The following is a 22,322-nucleotide window of genomic DNA, read 5'->3' as shown; positions in this document are numbered from 1 at the left end:
CGGACAGGCCTTCCATCTTCCCCGGTCTTCTTTCCAGGTTTGCTAACTTTAGTCTTAATGGCTGAGCCGCGATGATGTAATTCCTGCGCATGCCCATGGGAGTCGCGGTTTACGGCACAGACCTCTGACGGTACTGCCCTATAGAACGCATGCGCCAATGACGTTACCGGCTACATCCAGTGTGGAAATCTCCTAAACAATGCAAGTTTAGGAGATATTTACTGTACCTACATTAGCCTTATTATAGGCTTACCTGTAGGTACAAGTTCAAAAGTTTACTACTGCTTTAATGTTAACATATGAAATCTTGTATGAGACTTTAGTTTTCGCACAAGTTGGTAGTGTTTACCCCCATCCTCAGGTCTATATGGAGGTACGAAGCTTCTGTTATGGGGTTGGAGGAAGTGCGGATCTTCTACAATTGCCAGGGCCGGACTTACCATTGGGCTTGACTGGGCTCAAGCCAATGGGCCCTGCCCAATAGGGGTCCCCGGGAGGAGGAAGCAGGAAGAGCCATGCCGCTGCTGATAAAGAGGTAAGAAGTCCCCTCCACCCCCCCGCTCAGCAACTACGATCGGCAGCCCCCCCCTCAACAACTATAATCAATTGGCGACCCCCCCCGCTCAAGAGCTCCGAACGGTGGCAGCCCCCCGCTCAACAGCTTCGATCTTGGCGGCACCCCCCTAGCCCCCCTCAACAACTTCGATCAGCATCGATCTAGGCAGGAACCCCCCCCCCCCCCACCCCCACTCAACAACTTCGACCGCCCCCCCGCTTCTCGGCTCCAGGGGGCCCCTCAATCAACACTCAAGCCCCCCCACCACTTTAAGTCCTGCCCTGACAATTGCTGTCCTGCTGTCGGAGTACTCTGCGGAGTTCCTGTGCTGCGGTGGCAGATGGGACTTAAAAGAAGTTCCATTCATCGTTCCCTGACTTTGGTAACACACGAATCTCAAAAAATAACAAAAAATCCTCAAGAAAATGCACCCTACAATTCAGGTAAAAGGGAAGGATGGTTGGGGAGCGTTATGTACTAAATATGGGTATAATATGAATCATGGTCCAAAAGGTGGTCTTGGCCTTTAACTTCAACATAGACCAAGTAGGCTCTAATGGCCCGTACACACGATCCGAATATCGGACGAAAACGATCGTCCGATGAAGAATCGTACGATTTTCGGATCGCGTGTACACTACTTTCGAGAGCCGATCACGACCGTTCATCCGATATTATTCGATCGGACATGCACGAAAATTTTCCTCGCACGATGTAAGATCGTATGATTTTCGTTTAGTCAGTACAGTTGTCGTCCGACAATACAATACAAATACATTACAACACATGACATCACTTCCGATTAATTTTTTCGGTCGTACGAGAATTTTCGTGACTTTAATAACCGATTTCATTTTACTTGCGACTATTAAGCGAAAAAAGTCGTACGATATTTGGATCGTGTGTCCGGGCCATAAGTCAGGGGTCTCCATACTTTTCAAGCAAAGGGACAGTTTACGGTCTTTCAGACTTCAGGGGGGCCGGGTGGGGTCCAAAATGCCCCAGGGCCGAGCATCAGTGAGAATAAACATGGCCCCAGTGTTGGTGGGCAGTAGGAGGAGGAATAGTGCTCCATCATTGCTATCAGTCTAAGAAATAGTTCCCCATTGTTGGTGCCATTGGAAGGAATAGTGCCTCATATCATTGGAAGCAATACTGCCCTAAGGGCCAGATGAAGGCTAGCAAAGGGCCAAATCCGGCCCTCGGGCCACAGTTTGGAGACCCCTGCTCTAAGTGAACCTGTTGTTTTGACCTGCAAAAAGACAAATATTAAATAGTAAAGGTTTGTTTTTAATTTTCTAAATTGGTTCCTTTAAGCCAGTGCATTGTTGGTTCACTTACCTTTTCCTTCGATTTCCCTTCTAAATGTGTTTTTTTTTTGTCTGAATTTCTCACTTCCTGTTCCTCCTCAGTAAGCTGTTCTGGCTGACTAACCCCCAGCCAGAACGGCTCGGATGATGGGGGCAAGTTTACTGAGGAGGAACAGGAAGTGAGAAATTCAGACAGACAAAGAAAGAAAACATTTAGAAGGAAAATCAAAGGAAAAGGTAAGTGAACCAACAATGCACTAGCTTAACCGCTTAAGGACCGCCTCCTGCACATATACGTCGGCAGAATGGCACGGCTGGGCACATGTACGTACAGGTACGTCCTCTTTAAGTGCCCAGTCCGAAGCTCCGTGACCGCGGGACCCGATCGCCGCTGGAGTCCCGCGATCGGTCGCCGGAGCTGAAGAACGGGGAGAGCCGTGTGTAAACACAGCTTCCCGTTCTTCACTGTGGCGCCGTCATCAATCATGTGTTCCCTTATATAGGGAACCACAATCAATGACGTCACACCTACAGCCACACCCCCCTACAGTTAGAAACACACATGAGGTCACACATAACCCCCTTCAGCGCCCCCTTGTGGTTAACTCCCAAACTGCAATTGTCATTTTCACAGTAAACAATGCATTTTAAATGCATTTTTTGCTGTGAAAATGACAATGGTCCCAAAAATGTGTCAAAATTGTCCGAAGTGTCCGCCATAATGTCGCAGTCAGGAAAAAAAATCGCTGATCGCCGCCATTAGTAGTAAAAAAAAAAAAAATTAATAAAAAATGCAATAAAACTATCCCCTATTTTGTAAACGCTATAAATTTTGCGCAAACCAATCAATAAACGCTTATTGCAATTTTTTTTACCAAAGAATACGTATCGGCCTAAACTGAGGAAATGTTTATATATATATATATAATTTTTGGGGGGGGATATTTATTATAGCAAAAAGTTAAAAATTATGCATTTTTTTTCAAAATTGTCGCTCTATTTTTGTTTACAGCGCAAAAAATAAAAACCACAGAGGTGATCAAATACCACCAAAAGAAAGCTGTATTTGTGGGAAAAAAAGGACGCCAATTTTGTTTGGGAGCCACGTCACACGACCGCGCAATTGTCAGTTAAAGCGACGCAGTGCCGAATCGCAAAAACTGGCCGGGTCCTTTAGCTGCCTAAAGGTCCGGGTCTTAAGTGGTTAAAGGAACCTATTAAGAAAATAAAAAAACAAACCTTTACAACCCCTTTAACAGAAAAAATAAGGGAAGATGTTGTCAGTAATCATTTCTGTCTAAAAAAAGGAAATACGGCAGAGCCTCGATGATCTCTAGAACTTCTTGGCTGTCTTCAGATGGGCCCATAGACAGGTGCGGGCTCCCTGGGAGGAGCACATGGTCCTGCACCTGTGAGCACAGGCAGATTTGCCTCGCTAGCTGAAAATAGAGAAGATGCAATAAACCGTCCTAGCCAGACAAATCCAGGAAGCCTCTCTGTTTCCCTCTCTATAGCCACAAATATACTGCTTTCCAATAAGTTTCCCTTCCCCAGAATTTCCCTTCTCTATTACGGTTTATGGTCATTTTTTTATTTCACAAGTTTGTTAACTGAATTTTATGTAAATTAGAACATATTATATTTATCATTATCAATAAAATGTAAAAAAAAAAAAAAATGGGTGCAAGCTGCACCATGACGCACCATGACGCTCACCTTGCAAAGCATACTGGGTATTTCGAATAAGTAAACTCTACACCAGGGATATGCAATTAGCGGACCTCCAGCTGTTGCAGAACTACAAGTCCCATGAGGCATAGCAAGACTCTGACAGCCACAAGCATGACACCCAGAGGCAGAGGCATGATGGGACTTGTAGTTTTGCAACATCTGTAGGTCCGCTAATTGCATATCCCTGCTCTACACTGTCCTCGCGCTTCTTGATATCCTGTGTAAACTCTATTGGCTAGGAGGGAAAGAGAGGTTGTGTCCCTCCTCTGAGTCATTCAGAAACCGTATAATTCAAATTCTCCCATTCTTTTATGGTAGACTTGTTTTATGGAGCAACAGAAGCAAACACCCCTACTGAGCGCTGCCACCTGATGGTTGCAAATGGTATATATGTATTTTCTACTAAATGCTAAACGATGCAAAGCAATAACTTCACAACAGGATATGCTGTAAAAACATTACAGGAAGACCTCAATAAAATTAGAGGGGAAGGCAACTACAATGACAATCAATATTGAAATATGTAAGGTAATGCATTTGGGGGGCTAAAAATATGATTGCTAACTACTTGCTAGAGGGAGAACTGAAGGTGGAAAAGGATCTGGGGGTCCTAGTAGATCACAGACTCAGCAATAGCATGCAATGCTAAGCTGCAGCAAGTAAAGCCCGCAGACAATGTGAGAAGAAAGGCGATCTCCGGCTTCTGTGCAAGGGACATCGGTCCAGAAGAGAAAGAGACACAGCCGCCTCATCTGTGCCCACCAGTGACGCCTGCCAGTGCCCACAGTGCCATCAATCAGTGCCCACCAGTGCTTAACAGTGGCAGCAATCAGTGCCACCTATCAATGCCCACAAGTGCCACCTATCAATGCCCACCAGTGGTGCTAATCAGTGCCACCTAGCAGTGCTGCCTATCACTGTCACCTACCAGTGCCGATCAGTGCCCATCACTGCCATCTCAGTGCCACTTCTCAGTGCCCACCTATCAGTGCCCACCAGTGTCGCCTTATCGGTGCCCATCAGTGCAGCCTCATCAGCATACATCTAGGAATGAGAAAAATTACCTGTTTGCAAAATGTTATAACAAAATAAAAAACGGTTTTGTATTTTTTTTTTTTTAAACTGTCTTTTTTAATAAAAAGAGGTGATCAAATGCCACCAAAAGAAAGCTCTATTTGTAGGGGAAAAAAATATAAAAATGTCATATGGGTACAGTGTTGCATGACCGCGCAATTGTCGTTTAAAGAGTGACCGCGCTGAAAGCTGAAAATGTATAATTTTCCTTCCACTTTGTGTTGGTCCATCACATAAAATCCTAATAAAATACAATTAAAGCGGGAGTTCACCCAATGATTTTTTTTTTGTATCTTTTCCCCTTAGATTCCTGCTCGTTTTGTCTAGGGGAATCGGCTAGTTGTTTTAAAATATGATCCGTACTTACCGTTTTCGACATGCATCTTCTCCGTCGCTTCCGGGTATGGGTCTTCGGGAGCGGGCGTTCCTATGTTGATTGACATTCTTCCGAGAGGCTTCAGACGGTCGCATCCATCGCGTCACTAGTAGCCGAAAGAAGCCGAACTTCGGTGCGGCTCTATACTGCGCCTGCGCACCGACGTTCGGCTTCTTTCGGAAAATCGTGACGCGATGGATGCGACCGTCGGAAGCCTCACGGAAGACTGTCAATCAACATAGGAACGCCCAGTCCCGCAGCCCATACCCGGAAGCGGCGGAGAAGATGCATCTCGAAAACGGGTAAGTACGGATCATATTTTAAAACAAATAGCTGATTCCCCTAGACAAAACGAGCAGGAATCTAAGGGGGAAATAGTGTCATGTGCGGGTGAACCTCCGCTTTAAGTTTTTGGTTGCAACATGACAAAATGTGGAAACTTTCAAGGGGTGTGAATACTTTTTCAAGGCACTGCAAGTTGAGCTTGAAGTTTCTTCACTTTTACACTTCCCTAGACTGAACAAGCAATAACCCCCATTAGTACAAGGCAGCCCCACGGCAAGGGGTCGTTTTCAAGCTTCCTAGAGTTGGGCTTCAATAGGAGGAAATGTGCATCCAGAGATAGACTATATGGGGGGAGATTTACTAAAACTGGAGTATTCAAAATCTGGTGCAGCTGTGCATGGCAGCCAATCAGATTCTAGCTTCAGCTTGTTCAATTAAGCTGTGACCATAAAACCTGGAAGCTGATTGGTTTCTATGCACAGCGGCACCAGATTTTGCACTCTCCAGGTTTAGTAAATTATACGCGTGTGTTTTTTCCATTACCCAGACATACACTTTAAAGCGGAGTTCCACCCAAAAGTGGAACTTCTGCTTAATCCACTCCTCGCCCCCTTACATGCCACATTTGGCATGTCATTTTTTTTTGGGGGGGGGGGGGGAGTGGGGGCTTAAGGAGGAGTGGGACTTCCTGTCCCACTTCCTCCTTCCGCGAGGGGCTGCAAAGGCGATTAAGCTTAATCGCCTTTTGGCAGCCCCTCCCTGTAGTCGATCACCTGGGACACGAGACAGGTCCCAGGCGATCGCCTGTCCAATTGCATGGCGCAGCGACGCTCGCGCATGCGCAGTGGGTGCCCGGCCGTGAAGCCGAAAGCTGTCACAGCCGGGTGCCCACACTTGGAATGAAAACGCCGGCCGGAGAGGGGGGGAGAGGAGCGGAGCCCCGGCCGGCGCGTCGCTGGAACGTGGAGCAGGGGAGTGTCTGTTTATTAAAAGCCAGCAGCTACACTTTTTGTAGCTGCTGACTTTTAATAAACATGAAAACTGACTGGAACGCCCCTTTAATGTCTGCGTTAAAGATAAAATTGGCACAATATTGTCCGGCAGCATATCATTGTATAAGAATTATATCTTATTCCCTTGTGCTTTAATATCTAATGATATGTTCCTTTTTTCTACTGTATACTGAATGGCATATATTCTGTATTATGGGGAAAAAAAGATAAAATTGAGTTTAATACCAAATATACCAGCTACAGACTGTAAAGAAAAAAAAAAAATACGCAGTACGACCGTCTTTGAACTGTCACATGTTCAGTTGTCAGGGTAACGGTGCACCCTTTGGCTCCTGGAACAACGAAACTGGCACAGTACCACCAACGTTCCAGAAGGCAAAAATAGAGACGGGGGTGACCGTAGCTTTGAAACTGATCCCCCTTCTCTCGCCAATGACACAGGAAGTCTCCCCCAAAGCCTCTTCCCTTCGCAGGAAGGATGACCCCCCATGAGCCCAGAATGTTGACTTTCAAAGTCTCAGTGATAATCTGCTTCCCTTTTTGTTCTCTATCTCCAGTCTGTGCAAAACAAGAATTAAAACAAAGGCAGCTCTGTGTGCCGGGCCAAGGAGAAGTGACACATGAAAGGACATGGACCCGGGCAATTAATAGGGAACGTGACTGAGCACGCTCTATGTTCCGTCTAGGGTCTGTGTGCGTTACATTTCAGCCTTATGTTTGTATTTGTTTTCATGAACTCAAAATCGAAGGTAAGATGTCAAATAGGTTGAATCAGTAAAGTTTATGTAATATCTAAAATCAATCGTTTTATTGTTTTTTTAACAAGTGAACGTTTTTATGAAGTATAGAAATAGTATACAAATAAAAGGCAACATACAATTGGGCACGTCAAAAAAAAGGGTAGATACGGTTATCCAATGGTTATATACATCGTCATCCATGACGATAAATGCGTTCAGCCGATATGCAAAAGAAAGAAACGGAAGCACAAAAAGCATCAGCGATCCAGTGTAGTACCATCCCTTATAAAGGAACAACTTACCGTATATACTTGAGTATAAGCCGAGGCACCTAATTTTACCACAAAAAAATGGGAAAATGTATTGACTTGAGAATAAGCCTAGGGTGTCCATCTGCATGCCTCACTGTGCCCATGTCTCACTGTGCCCATGCCTCACTGTGTCCATGTGCATGCCTCACTGTGTCCATGTGCATGCCTCACTGTGCCCATGTGCATGCCTCACTGTGCCCATGCCTAGACTGACATTTAACATAGGAGTCTATGGAAGGGGTGCCCGGGTTTAAAAAAAAAAGTATAAGCCTTGGGTGTCCATCTGCATGCCTCACTGTGCCTCACTGTGTACATGTGCATGCCTCACTGTGCCCATGCCACACTGTGCCCATGCCTCACTGTGTCCATGTGCATGCCTCACTGTAACCATGTCTCACTGTGCCCATGCCTCACTGTGACCATGCCTAGAATGACGTTTAACATAGGAGTCTATGGAAGGGGTGGCCGGGTTTAAAAAAAAAAAAGTATAAGCCTTGGGTGTCCATCTGCATGCCTCACTGTGCCTCACTGTGTCCATGTGCATGCCTCACTGTGCCCATGCCTCACTGTGTCCATGTGCATGCCTCACTGTGCCCATGTCTCACTGTGCCCATGCCTCACTGTGCCCATGCCTAGACTGGCGTTTAACATAGGAGTGTATGGAAGGGGTGCCCTGGGTTTAAAAAAAAAAAGTATAAGCCTTGGGTGTCCATCTGCATGCCTCACTGTGCCTCACTTTGTCCATGTGCATGCCTCACTGTGCCCATGCCTCACTGTGCCCTTGCCTAGACTGACGTTTAACATAGGAGTCTATGGAAGGGGTGCCCGGCTTTAAAAAAAAAAAAAACGGTGCTCCCCAGCCATAGGTCCCCCAAGCAATAAACTTTGCACACTTGTAGAAGAGTGGGGCTAAATGTGTGCCAAGTTTGGGGTCCAGGGGACCTACGGCCAGGCTGGTACCGGGTCCCCAAAGTCACCAGAGAAATTACCGTTTAACATGGGAGTCTATGGAAGGGGTGCCCGGCTTTAAAAATTCAGTGCTCCCCGGCCGTAGGTCCCCCGGACAATAAACTTTGCACACTGGTAGAAGAAGAGTGTGCCAGGCTGGTACTGGGTCCCCAAAGTCCGGGAGATCAGGCGCAAAAAGGTGACTCGAGTATAATGCGCATATTCAAACACAACAAAATGTGCTGAAAAACTCGGCTTATACTCGAGTATATACGGTAAATGGGGGAACGGGGAGGGAGAGAACCTGGAGGGAGAAAAAGGAGAGGAGACCAGGAGCAAGGGACAAAAAGGAAGCTGAGAGTGGTGTGTAAGGGGAGAGAGAAAGGAGGGCAAATTCCAAGCACCTAGACGTCACCTTCTGGGGAGCAAGGATGGATTTTAAACCACTTCTGGACTGACCCACGCATATATAGTGCATCAGGATGGCCTTCCTGTGCAAAATCACGTACCTGTACATGGTTTCGTGCACTGGGTCTGGGGCGCGCACTGCCGGCAACCCACTCCTGCTGTAAATGGACACAGCGGGAGCCAATCATTCTCAGGAAAGGCAGAACGGCGGTCTGCCTATGTAAACAAGGCAGACTGTCGTTCTGTCAGAGGGGAAAATGGAGATCTTGTGTTTCGGTAACACACCACAAGGCACAGATCGGGCAAGATTGTGACAATGAAGTCAGCATCCGCCCATATGCCTGGACTGGCACCCAGCTCAGCCTGAGAGCCTGAGTCGGTCGCTCCCTCCACAACCCAGCACTCCAGTGAGCGTGGGGGGGGGCAGAGCAGAGAGCTGCTGACTGTCAGTCTTCGGCTCACTGCTCAGGGAGCTCTGAAAACCGAGCGATTGGCTGCATTTGATCGCTCGCTTCTCAGTGTTAGGACTGGCGGGGGACAGAATCAGCATCCAACTGGGTAAGTACGATAAAAAAAAGTACACCCGTGTGTTCGAGGTCTTTCAACGTAAGGGAGTCTATTCAAATAAATGCACTGCTTTAACTCAATGCACATAAACGCACTAAGTAATGCATGTCAATGTGGTTTGTGTTACCTGCGGAAATGTGAACCCATGTTGGGACTTAAAGGGGTTGTAAACCCTCGCGTTTTTTCACCTTATTGCATCCTATGCATAAGGCCCCTTTCAGACGGACGGATAGAATGGTGCTTTTAGCTGCGGATTTTCTATTTTTCTAGCGCAGCTAAAAGCACACAATGTTTTCCTATGGCCCCATTCACACACGTTTGCGTGCGATTTCGTTACATGCGGTTTGGTGCGAATAGAAAAAATAGAATTGAATGCGTCCAGGTGCGATGTAGCGCAGCTATATGCACATAACCGCAGGTAATCGAAGTCTTTTTTGTCAACTGCGGATAGCAGCGTTGAAAAAAAAAAAAAAGAAGAAGAACAGGAAGCACATCATAATCCCAAAAAATAAAAAGGGTTGCTATGGAAATGAATACCGCAGCTAAACGTGGCCGCAATTAAACGCACGTAAACGCATGTAATCGCAATGTGCAAATGCAGCTAATCGCAGTGCCTGGAGCCTTGAATTTCACAAAACATTGGTAGTGCTTTTTACTTCGGCAAAACAGCCGTCCGTCTGAAAGGGGCCTTAGGGTGAAAAAACACCTTGCAGTGTCCTTGTTTTACTTAACCAAGCCCCAAATTTCCGTGGGCGCGATCCAGCGTTGATTGATAGCATCGCAGCCATTGGCTCTCAAAGCCGTCAATCAAATCCAATGACGCGGGCGCCGGGGGCGAGTCATACACTCAGCGTCTATGGACGCTGAGTGTATGACACAGGAACGCACCCGCAAGTTCACCCCCTCTGGAGAGAGCTTCTCAGAGGGGGTTATCTAATGCGGGGAGGAGCCGCAAGAGCCGCCGTGGGACCTCAGAACAGGATGTTCGGGGGCCACTCTGTGCAAAACGAACTGCACAGTGGAGCACCTTTGGGGAACCTTTAATATCACTTTAAAGAGGAGTTCCACCCAAATTTGAACTTCCGCTTATCCCACTCCTCACCCCCTTACATGCCACATTTGGCATGTCATTTTTTGGGGGGGGGAGTGGGGGCTTCAGCAAGAGTGGGACTTCCTGTCCCACTTCCTCCTTCCTGTAGGCGACTAAGCTTAATCGCCTACAGGAAGGGGCTGCTGTAGGCGATCGCCTAGGACACGTCACAGGTCCTAGGCGATCTCCTGGCCAATTACACGGCGCAGCGCCGGGCCGCGCACGCATGCGCAGTGCCGCTCGCGCATGCGCAGTGGGTGCCCGGCCGTGAAACCGAAAGCTGTCACGGCCGGGTGCCCACACTGAGAATGAAGACGCCGGCCGGGGAGGGGGGGAGAGGAGCGGAGTCCCGGCCGGCGCGTCGCTGGAGCGCTGGAGCAGGTAAGTGTCTGTTTATTAAAAGCCAGCAGCTATACTTTTTGTAGCTGCTGACTTTTAATAAACATACAAATTGGCTGGAACTCCCCTTTAAGTACACTTTAATACGGCTGGCAGGTTCGCTTTAAAACCTGCACTTTTCCACAAATATCCAGAAACTCCAGAGAGAGAGAGCCGGCCCTATCCCACCTGTGAGCAGCTAAGCGTGCTCTGAGAAAACCAATAACAAGAGCACTCATGCGATCCCGCAGAAGCGATATGAATCCTGCTTTAGCGAGCAGGAGGGGATGTGAAGTGTCAATCAGCACGGCGTTCTGGAAAAGGGAGCGGTCCTCTTTCTTCAGAAGATCCGGGTGATCCACATGCTGGGACACAATGATAAAACTGCCCATCATACAAGATGGTGTTACAGTGCGTGCACAATAATAATAATGTGCTCTCCTCGCCGCTGACCCGTTCACTGCGTGTAATGAAAGGCGCGATCACACACCACTGAGCACCAGAAATTAGAAGATTTCACTTGGCTTTTCCTTCTCTAAAAAAAATAATAAAAAAAACGAATTTCCTGTTTAATATTTGCCTTGTCACAATGGGTAGGAAGCCTGTGCGGCTTGTCCTGCTAGGGACCAGCTGCTGTCACTGTACCTGCTGATCCCCAGATGGTCTCACAAAAAGTCATGGACTAACAGGTGAAAAGTAAAGAGAGACACCACAATCTTTATTTAGGAATAGAGAGGAAGGGCGAGACCAGAGCAATAACCCACAGGGGCCATTTGGCTTTTAGTGGTTTTTGTCAGACTAATAAAAAGTTGTTTCCTCATTGGCTGTCCTGGGTTACTATAGAGCAGTGGTCTCCAAACTGCGGCCCGGGGGGCCGGATAGGGCCCTATACTCGCCTTTATCCGGCCCTTGGAGCACTTTTCTTCCCACTAAAGCAAGACATTATTCCTCCCTAAACGGGGCATAATTCTTATTACTGACAACGACAACGGGGAATTATTCCTCATATTGACCCCAATGATGTGGCACTATTTCTCCTATTGACCCAAAAGATGGGGCACTATTCCTCCCATTGACCCCAAAGATGGGGCACTATTCCTCCCATTGACCCCAAAGATGGGGCACTATTCCTCCCATTGACCCCAAAGATGGGGCACTATTCCTCCCATTGACCCCAAAGATGGGGCACTATTCCTCCCACTGACACAACAATGGGGCATTATTCCTGCCACTGAAACCAATGATGAAGTATTACTCGTCCTCCTAATGACCACCAACCCTAATGGCCCGTACACACGATCCGAATCCCAAACGAAAAATGTCATCCGAGGAAGAATCATACGATAATTAGATCGTTAGCACAGAGCTTTCGAGAGTCGATTATGACAGTTCATCCGATAATATTTTATCGGACATGCACGAAAATTTTCCTCATACGATGCTAGATCGTAGTATTAGGGTTGTCCCGATACCACTTATTTAGGACTGAGTACAAGTACCGATACTTTTTTTCATGTACTCGCCGATACCGATTACCGATACTTTTTTTAAAAATGCAGCCACGTGTCCCCAAATGCAGCCTTGTGTCCCCAAATGCAGCCATGTGTAGCTTTGTGTCCCCAAATGCAGCCTTGTGTCCCCAAATGCAGCCATGTGTAGCTTTGTGTCCCCAAATGCAGCCTTGTGTCCCCAAATGCAGCCATGTGTAGCTTTGTGTCCCCAAATGCAGCCTTGTGTCCCCAAATGCAGCCATGTGTAGCTTTGTGTCCCTAAATGCAGCCATGTGTCCTCAAATGCAGCCATGTGTAGCTTTGTGTCCCCAAATGCAGCCTTGTGTCCCCAAATGCAGCCATGTGTAGCTTTGTGTCCCCAAATGCAGCCATGTGTCCTCAAATGCAGCCATGTGTTCCCAAATGCAGCCACGTCCCCAAATGCAGCCTTGTGTCCCCAAATGCAGCCATGTGTAGCTTTGTGTCCCCAAATGCAGCCTTGTGTCCCCAAATGCAGCCTTGTGTCCCCAAATGCAGCCATGTGTAGGTCTCCAGTGGCCTACCTAGGCAAAGAGAAAGCCCCCCCACCGCCTAGTTGATCAGCATGCGGGGGAACATAACATCTGTAATTTCAATAGCTGTGTTTTCCCCGCCGCGCGTCATCATATATAGCCCCACCCCCTTGTCCGGGTACTTTGATAGACAGATCACCCGTCCAATCCTGGGATGGGTTATCTATCAAAGTGCCCGGACAAGGGGGAGGGGCTATATATGACGACACGCGGCGGGGAACACACAGCTATTGAAATGAAAGCTGTTATGTTCCCCGCACGCTGATCAACTAGACGGCGGGAGCGGCAGCAGCTCTCCTCTCCTCAATTAGTGACATATTTTACATACCGAGGACTGCTCTGCTCTCTGCCCATCTCAGCCTCCTCTCCGCCCGCTCTCGGGTGAAAAAAAACGTAATCGGGTGAAGCATAGGGATCATTTGCGCTAGTACAAGTACTCGCACAAATGCTCCGTATCGGTCCCGATACCAGTACTAGTATTAGTATCGGGACAACCCTAGTCAGTACAGTTGTCGTCCAAAAATACAATACATAGAAATTACAACACATGACATCACTTCCGATTTTTTTTTCTGTCGTACGAGAATTTTCTTGACTTTGATAACCTATTTAATTTCTACTTGAGACTATTAAGCGAAAAAAGTCGTACGGTCTGTCATACGATATTCGGATCGTGTGTATGGGTATTAGGCCATGTTTCTTCACACTTGGGTGCAAAACATTTTTTACCCCCACTGGTCACAATCCGGCTCCCCTAAAGTCTGAAGGACAGTAAACGGGTCCCTTTCTTTGAAAAGTTTGGAGATCCTCGCCTCAAGCCCCGTACACACGGGCCAGAATCTCGTCAGGAAAAAACCCTTGTTTTTCCTGACAAGATTCTTTGCAAGAATCTCTTGCTGCCTGAGTGTACAGACTCTCCTTTTAAAAGAACCGTCGTTCTTTGAATGGCAAGAACGCAGTGACGTCATCGCGTACGACAAGCATGACCTCGTCACATTCCGTCGCCGCCATCTTGCTGCACCCTATCTATGCCTAGGAAGCTACCGCGCATGCGTCAAAGTAATTTCGAGCGTGCGCAGGTTTCCACGGCGACAGGTAAGAATACACCAGGACTCGACAAATCCCGGGCGCCAGGTCGCCATGGCGACTAGAAATAGGGTCCTGGCGACTTGAATTGGAAGGGGGCAAAAAAAAAAAAAAAAAAAAAAAAAAAAATTTTTATTTTTTTTTTAGCTGGGGCCATCTGGTGGTGAGCCGTTGGTATTACAAGTTATTACCACCAGATGTGAGCTGGCGCCATCTGGTGGTGGCCGTTGGTATTACAAGTTAAGCATTACAAGTTAAACAGCAATTCTAATGTTGTTTTTCACTATTTTCACTGCCATCTTCTTCCCTCTAATTAGAACCCCCAAACATTATATATATTTTTTATCCTAACACCCTAGAGAATAAAATGGCGATCGTTGCAATTCTTTCTGTCACGCCGTATTTGCGCAGCAGTCTTACAAGCGCACTTTTTTTGTGAAAAAATGACACTTTTTTTTTCATTAAAAAATAAGACAACAGTAAAATTATCCCCATTTTTTTTTATATTATGAAAGATAATGTTACGCCCAGTAAATTCATACCCAACATGTCACGCTTCAAAATTGCGTCCGCTCGTGGAATGCCGACAAACTTTTCCCCTTTAAAATCTTCATAGGCGACGTTTAAAAAAAATCTACAGGTTGCATGTTTTGAGTTACAGAGGAGGTCTAGGGCTAGAATTATTGCTCTCGCTCTACCAATCGCGGCGATACCTCACATGTGTGGTTTGAACACCGTTTACATATGCGGGCGCTGATCACGTATGTGTTCGCTTCTGCGCGCAAGCTCGTCGGGACGGGGCGCGTTTTCTGGCTCCTAACTTTTTTACCTGGCTCCTAGATTCCAAGCAAATTTGTCAACCCCTGGAATACACACTCTCGGGTTTCTCGGCAGGAAAACACTGCCCAGATTCTCACGACGAGAAAATAGAGAACATGTTCTCCAGTTTTTCTCGTCGAGATTTTAGGCAGTTTTCTTGACGAGAAACCTGAAAGCCTCGTACACACGCTCGGTATACTCGGCAAGAAAGCTCTGCCAGCAGTTTTCTTGCTGGTTGTTGCCGAGTAAACCGAGCGTGTGTACGAGGCTTCAGAGTCATGACTCGGGAACCAAGATTTTCCAAATCCCACTTTCCTGAAATGACGGCAATACTTGGTCACTCTGTACAAAGTTTGCTTACAGAACGCGCCTAAAAAATGTTTGGTCTTGTGATGCAAACTATTCCCAGAAATTCCTGTGCACAGAGTTTGCAATCAAATGACAGGCATCCTCACGAGAAGCTTCGTTTTTCTGAATATTCAGACATATGTAACACTGATGCCGCGTACACACGATAATTTTTCGGCATGAAAGAAATGATTTTAAAATGATGGTGTGTGGGCTGCACATCGTTTTTCATCTTCTGAAAAACGACAAAAAAAAAAAAATCGAACATGCTGCATTTTTTAACGTCGTTTTAAACTATGTCATTTTTCGGGTTGTAAAAAATGATCGTGTGTGGGCTAAAACAACGTTTTAAACCCGCGCATGCTCAGAAGCAAGTTATGAGACGGGAGCGCTCGTTCTGGTAAAACTACCGTTCATAATGGAGTAAGCACATTCATCACGCTGTAACAGACAGGAAAGCGCAAATCGTCTTTTACGAACAAGGAATCAGCTAAAGCCGCCCAAAGGCGAATAGAACTTCCCCTTTAGAGTGCCGTCGTACGTGTCGTACGTCACCGCGCTTTGTTCATCATTTTTTAAAAGCAATGGTGTGTAGGCAACGTCGTTTTTAATGATGAAGTTGGAAAAACATTGTTTTTTGGACATGCTGAAAAACAAAGTTTTTTTCATGCCGAAAAATGACCGTGTGTACGCGGCATGAGACTTGTGGTAATGAAGGCAGACCCATCTAGCAGTCAGTTTGCAAAAAAGAACCCGGTAAGGCTTGCATCAATTTTTTTACAGAAGCAGTGGATGTAAAAAAATAAAAATAATAAAAAAAAATCTAAAACACTATACAGAAAATAATTGCTCAGCAGTAGATTATGTATATTGTGTTACTCAATAAAAGTACGTTTCTTTTTAAAATAAAGGAAATCACATTTCACAACATCCACAGAAAAACATGTCCGTTACAGCTAAACTCCAGGCAGACATAAAATACACAAATGAATACAAGTTTATATTTAAAGCGGAGGTTCACCCAAAAATCAACTTTCTGTATGACAATGGTCCAAAAAATGTGTCAAAATTGTCCGATGTGTCCGCCATAATGTCGCAGTCACAAAAAGAATCGATGATTCCTGCCATTAGTAGTAAAAAAAAAAATTATTAATAAAAATGCCATTAAACTATCACCTATTTTGTAAACGCTATAAATTTTGAGCAAACAAATCGATAAACGATTATTGCGATTTTTTTTTTACCAAAAATAGGTAGAAGAATACGTATCCGCCTAAACTGAGGAACATTTTTTTTTTTATATATCTTTTTTGGGGATATTTATTATAGAAAAAAGTAAAACATATTGAATCTATTTTTGTTTATAGCGCAAAAAATAAAAACCGCAGGTGATCAAATACCACCAAAAGAAAGCTCTATTTGTGGGAAGAAAAGGACGCAAATTTTGTTTGGGAGCCACGTCGCACAACCGCGCAACTGTCAGTTAAAGAGACGCAGTACCGAATCGCAAAAAGGGGCAAGGTCCTTAACCCCTTCCATACAGGGCATTTTCACCCCCTTCCTGCACTTTAAAATGACAATTGCGTGGTCATGCAACACTGTACCCAAACTAAATCTTTATTTTTTTTCCCCCCACAAATAGAGCTTTCGTTTGGTGGTATTTGATCATCTCTGCGGTTTTTATTCTTTGCGCTATATCTTCTACATATTTTTGGTAAAAAAAAAAAATCGCAATAATCGTATATTGATTGGTTTGCGCACAAGTTATAGCGTCTACAAAATAGGTGATAGATTTATGGCATTTTTATTATATACATTTTTTTACTAGTATTGGCGGCGATTTGCGATTTTTTACTGTGACCGTGACATTGCGGCGAACACATCGGTCCGGGTCTTAAGTGGTTAAAAGTCAACAGCTACAGTGTTTGTAGCTGCTGACTTTAAAAAAAAAAAAAATTTAGCTGGAACACCGCTTTGAGGCCCCGTACAGACGAGTGAACAGTCCGATGAAAACGGTCCGCCGGACCGTTTTCATCGGACATGTCCGCTGGGAGATTTCGGTCTGATGGCTGTACACACCATCAAACCGAAATCCACGCGGACAGAGAACGTGGTGACGTAGACAACACCGAAGTTCTCTATCGCGCAAGTTCAATGCTTCCATGCATGCGTCGAATCAATTCGATGCATGCGCGGGATTTCTGTCCGCTGGTTAGACGTACTAACCAGCTGACATGTCCGCCGGACAGCTTCCCAGCGGACATGTTTCTTAGCATGCTAAGAAACATTTGTCCGCTGGAAATCTGTCCCCCGGACCGTTTCCGTGGATCGATCCTCTCGTGTGTACGCGGCCTAAGAGTTCCCTTCACTGGAACTAAGGGGCCAAGTCCAACCCCTGAAAAACAACCTCACATTATAATCTCCCCTCCACCAAATGATTTGGACAAGTGTAAAAAGCAAGTTCCATAGAGACATGGATGAGCCATAGCCTTATCAGCCTTCTGACGCTTTTTCACTGTCTAGTCAGCAGGCTGGGGAGGTGACACCACTGTATTCATTTACTGCAAAAGAGCAAATGGTGTCATCAGCCTAGCTGTGCCGAATAACCAAGATGTGAGAATCTCAGGACTGGATGAACAATATATTATATGTGTTCCATTTGTATGTTAAGCAGTTTGCCTGGAGTTTAGCTTTAAGCTCCCCAAGTATCAGGATAAAACTCACCATCTCTGTCCCACGGCCACCAGCGAGTGATAGAGAATCCACAGAGTTGTCATCAGGATCATGTTGGCACGTCCAGTAAAGATAATGAAAGCTGAAATCCCGAGGCCGGCCAGAGCAATGTTATCTAGGTGGGTATCCATGTGTGTCCAGTCTAGGAGCCAGAGGACTGTGGGGGCATAACTCAAGGCCTCCACGCCAATCTTACCTCCAAAGTACTCTTTGATGTTCCCCAGGTGGAGTTTACATGGCAGCAGACCCTTCTCCCCAATCAGCTGCTTGTTCTGATTAAAAGCCACCAGGAATGCTACAACTGAAAGAGAGAAAGAAGAATGTGAGATCAGGAGCGGGATAAATATGACATTGTACTGTGCATACAGATGACAAGATGGCGTCCCACTTCTGCAGACTAAAAAAATGTTTTCCTATTCAACTTAATTACAATTTTCTGTTATTCAGTCCTGACGGCACCAAATAAGTACTTTCTTTCCATCAACGTTTTTCTAACAGATACTGGGAAAAAAATTACCAATCCATCTTCAAGTCATCTTCAGAATGTTGGGGGCAATTACTTAGATTCAGGTACCTGTGTGTATCTTTCCGGCGGCGTAGCGTATCGTATTTCCGCTACGCCGCCGTAAGTCAGAAAGGCAAGTGCTGTATTCACAAAGCACTTGCCTCCTAAGTTACGGCGGCGTAGCGTAAATGGGGCCGGCGTAAGCGTGCCTAATTCAAATGAGGGGGCGTGTTTTATGTAAATGGATGGTGACCCGACGTGATTGACGTTTTTTTCGAAAGGCGAATGCGCCGTCCGTGTACATATCCCAGTGTGCATTGCTCCAAAGTACGCCGCAAGGACGTATTGGTTTCAACGTGAACGTAAATTAGGTCCAGCCCCATTCACGGACGCAAACGACGTAAAATTTTCAAATTTCGATGCGGGAATGACGGCCATACTTAACATTGGCTAGGCCACCTAGGGGGCAGCTTTATCTTTACGCCGGCGTACCTCTTACGGAAACGGCGTATCTTTACTGCGACGGGCGCACGTACGTTCGTGAATCGGCATATCTAGTCATTTACATATTCTACGCCAAACTCTAAGAGCCGGTTTACACTGGGGTGGCACGGCTTCGGGGGCGACCCGGCAAGGCGTCCTGAAGACGACTTCAGAGGCAACTTGCAAAATTACTTCTGTATAGAAGTCAATGCAAGTCGCCCCCAAAGTCGTACAAGAACCTTTTTCTAAGTCGGAGCGACTTGCGTCGCTCCTATTAGAACGGTTCTATTGAATAGAATGGGACGCGACTCGTCAGGCGGCTGAGTCGCCGGACGAGTCGCCCCAGTGTGAACCGGCTCTAGGGGTCCTTTCACACGGGGTGGTCACCGCCTGCGATCCACTTGCGCAGCAGGGGATCTGATCTCCACGAAACAGGCAGATTATAGGTCTGTGTCCGCTCCGCTTATGCAGAGCAGACACAGACAGAGCCCGCTCCTCTCTATGGGCAGTCGGATGTAAATTAGAGCGCCTGTCCATTTACACCTGACTGCCATCCGACCTGCTGGATGGAAGGGGAACCCATCTGTTTTTAGTGGATCAGATTGGATGTAGACAGGTATAAAACAGACACATGTCCATTTACACCCGCTGCTCCATACAGAAGAATGTGGGTTTCCGATCAGGTCTGCCAGAAAAACAGACAAGAGAACCCGGTTGGAACGTTCGTGTAAAGGGGCCTTATACAGTACTTCTCAGAAACAAACTCTGGCTACAAAACATAGTTCTTTTAAATATATTCACTAATAAATTCATCTTTGACAGGTATACTTTCCCACTTCCGGAAGTCCGGCCGTGACGTCAACGCGGTGCTCCCTCCTCCTCCTCCCCTGGCCGCCAGGCTAATAGGAGAGAGGAGCGGGGGCCTCGCGCATGAGCAGTAGGGTTTCTCGGCTTCACGCTGGGAACCCTACTGCCGACATCGAGGGACAGCAGGACAGGCAAGTGTCCATTTATTAAAAGCCAGCAGCTGCAGTATGTGCAGCTGCTGGCGTTTAATTTTTATTTTTTTCCCGGACCTCCTCTTTAAAGTGGCTGTAACCTTTCACATATGGCCAGTGAAGGGACTATGCTCAGGTGATAGACAGAGATGAAACAAATCCTTTTATATAAGTTGTATCTGTCTATATGAAGTTTTCCTTTTCTCTGCATCTCTTTAGAGTGTAAGACAGTGATCCGACTTGGAGGCGTCTTCCATTGAAATCAATGGATACAAGTCGCCTAGAAGTCGCCTTGAAGTAGTACAAGAACCTTTCCTGAAGTCGGAGCGACTTTAGTAGTGTGCATTAAGACAACTCTCATTGACTAACATGTAATTTGACATGTCGTCCAACTTGGGGCGATACAAGTCGCCCCCCAGGTCGTGGTAGTGTGAACCGGCTCTAAGGGTCCTTTCACACGGGGTGATCACCGCCTGCGATCCACTTGTGCAGCAGGGGATCTGATCTCCACGAAACAGGCAGATTACAGGTCTGTGTCCGCTCCGCTTATGCAGAGCAGACACAGACACAGCCACCTTTACAAAAAAATCTGTAAGGTGAACTTACACAGGTCCCCTCCTCGCCCCCCACCCAGTTACGCTGACCTAGACCGCGGCAATCTCTGTGGTCCAGGTAAAATACCTTCTGCCTTTAGAACTACTTTAAAAGCTGTGTGTTTACCAAATGTCTTTCCGAACCCAAATGTGTAAAGGCAGCTGCGACATCGTCATTGTACATAACCTGTGCAAAAAGTGCACAAGCATCTTGTGACACCTTCAAAAGAAACCTTTAGCACACAGATAATAAAATGACGCTACAGCAGGGATCCTCAAACTACGGCCCTCCAGCTGTTGTAGAACTACACATCCCATGAGGCATTGTAACACACTGACATTCACAGACATGACTAGGCATGATGGGAATTGTAGTTCCTGAACAACTGGAGGGCCGTAGTTTGGGTAGGTCTGTTTGCTTTTAGCAGTTTGTGATCTCCAGTTATTACATGAGTGCAGTGTAGAATTCAAATTGTGATGGCTCTTGACCCTGGAGATATATATATATATATATATAAAAAAGTGGAGTAGATACCTTCTTTGTATTTATTCCTTGCCTGCAGGTATGATGTACACCAGGGGTCTCCATACTTTTCAAGCAAAGGGCCAGTTTACTGTCTTTGAGACTTCAAGGGGGCCGGATTCTGAGCAATGGGGGTAGAAAATGCCCCAGGGCTGAGCAACAGTGAGATTAAACATGGCCCCAGTGTTGGTTTGATGTCACAATGTAGAGTATAAGATTTCCTATCATCTGTGCCCAGTTTTGTCACACAGAGTTAATCCAGCTCTGAGCAATCCTCTTTTATTGTGCAGTGAAAATTAACAGACTTCCAGATAAAAACCTGTCTAAATAAAAGTCCTTTCCTCTCTCCTTGCTTTGAGTGACAGTATATTTACATATCTAGCTTGGACATGTTTATCATATGTTATGTTTATAATAATATGAGGTGATCCACAGTTTAAAAAGTGAGAAATCCACCCCTCCCCCACATAACACATCCTGGTAATATACAATGAACTGTGAATCACCTCATATTATGATAAACATGTCCAAGCTAGATATGTAAATAACCTGGTATACATCCACTTTAAGTATGAAGGTTGCCTCTAAAGACCTCCTGTTTGGTCTTGGTGCCACCCATCATTTTGATATCATCACTCTGTTCTTTAGGACCAGGTGAGAACCCCCCGCCAGTGCTTTCTTCTTTCACCCCGATAGGAAGCGATGGCATAACCACACAAGAACACAGGAACCCCAGGAAGGATCCCTTGAGCTCTGATATATAACACTCGGAACCTGTGATTTTAGGTGGCCGTGGATGTAGGTTGCAAATTTGGGGCACTTTTTTTTTTTTTTTACGTTTTATTGGGAGATTAGCTTGGGGGGAGGGGCTTGGTCACCTGGCGGAAAATCAAAATCAAAATCAAACTTCATTTTTGCTATGGAGTCACACAGAACAGTGGTGACGGGCAAACTAAAAATGTATTTCTATAGCATCACTAATGTTCTGGCAGGTACAACAGTTCCTATGTATGGTTCCCAACACTGTACTTAGTTCATTGGTTAGAGTAGCCCTTTATTAACAAATATAAGATTTGTGAGGCCTTCATCGAATTCAACTCCCGTAGGCACAAAAGCAGCAGCAGTTGGTCTGGTGATGAATGAGAACGTTGGGTCCTGTAGAAGGAGGGAGAGTTTGTGGAAGATCTGGCATTTGCACATCATTACAGAAAATCTCGGCACCGCTAATAAAGTCATTTTCATTTCAGCAGACTCACATTATCTCGCCCTGTAAATTCAGCCCACCGAGCCCCCAAACGGAAGCGCTTTTCCTGTGCAGCCTGTCCGAGGGATTTAATTAAGGCACATGAGCTCAGAGCCGAGAAATCGCTACAGAAAATGGTCAT

At 46.0% G+C, this 22,322-nt stretch overlaps 1 protein-coding gene across 1 annotated transcript in view; it reads right to left on the bottom strand.

The window, feature by feature from the left end:
- The window catches only part of LMF1 (lipase maturation factor 1), a 395,063-nt gene that overhangs the window by 354,751 nt on the left and 17,990 nt on the right, over window positions 1–22,322 (bottom strand). The window contains exon 2 of the mRNA XM_040356447.1: window positions 17,827–18,136. Within this exon, the coding sequence (XP_040212381.1) occupies window positions 17,827–18,136 (310 nt within the window). The remainder of the gene's footprint in view (window positions 1–17,826; window positions 18,137–22,322) is intronic.

This window comes from Rana temporaria, chromosome 6, assembly GCF_905171775.1.
Source record: "Rana temporaria chromosome 6, aRanTem1.1, whole genome shotgun sequence".
Taxonomy (NCBI): domain Eukaryota; kingdom Metazoa; phylum Chordata; class Amphibia; order Anura; family Ranidae; genus Rana; species Rana temporaria.
The sequence above is the reverse complement of the archived record's forward strand: the minus strand, read 5'-3'. Positions and strand labels throughout refer to the sequence as shown.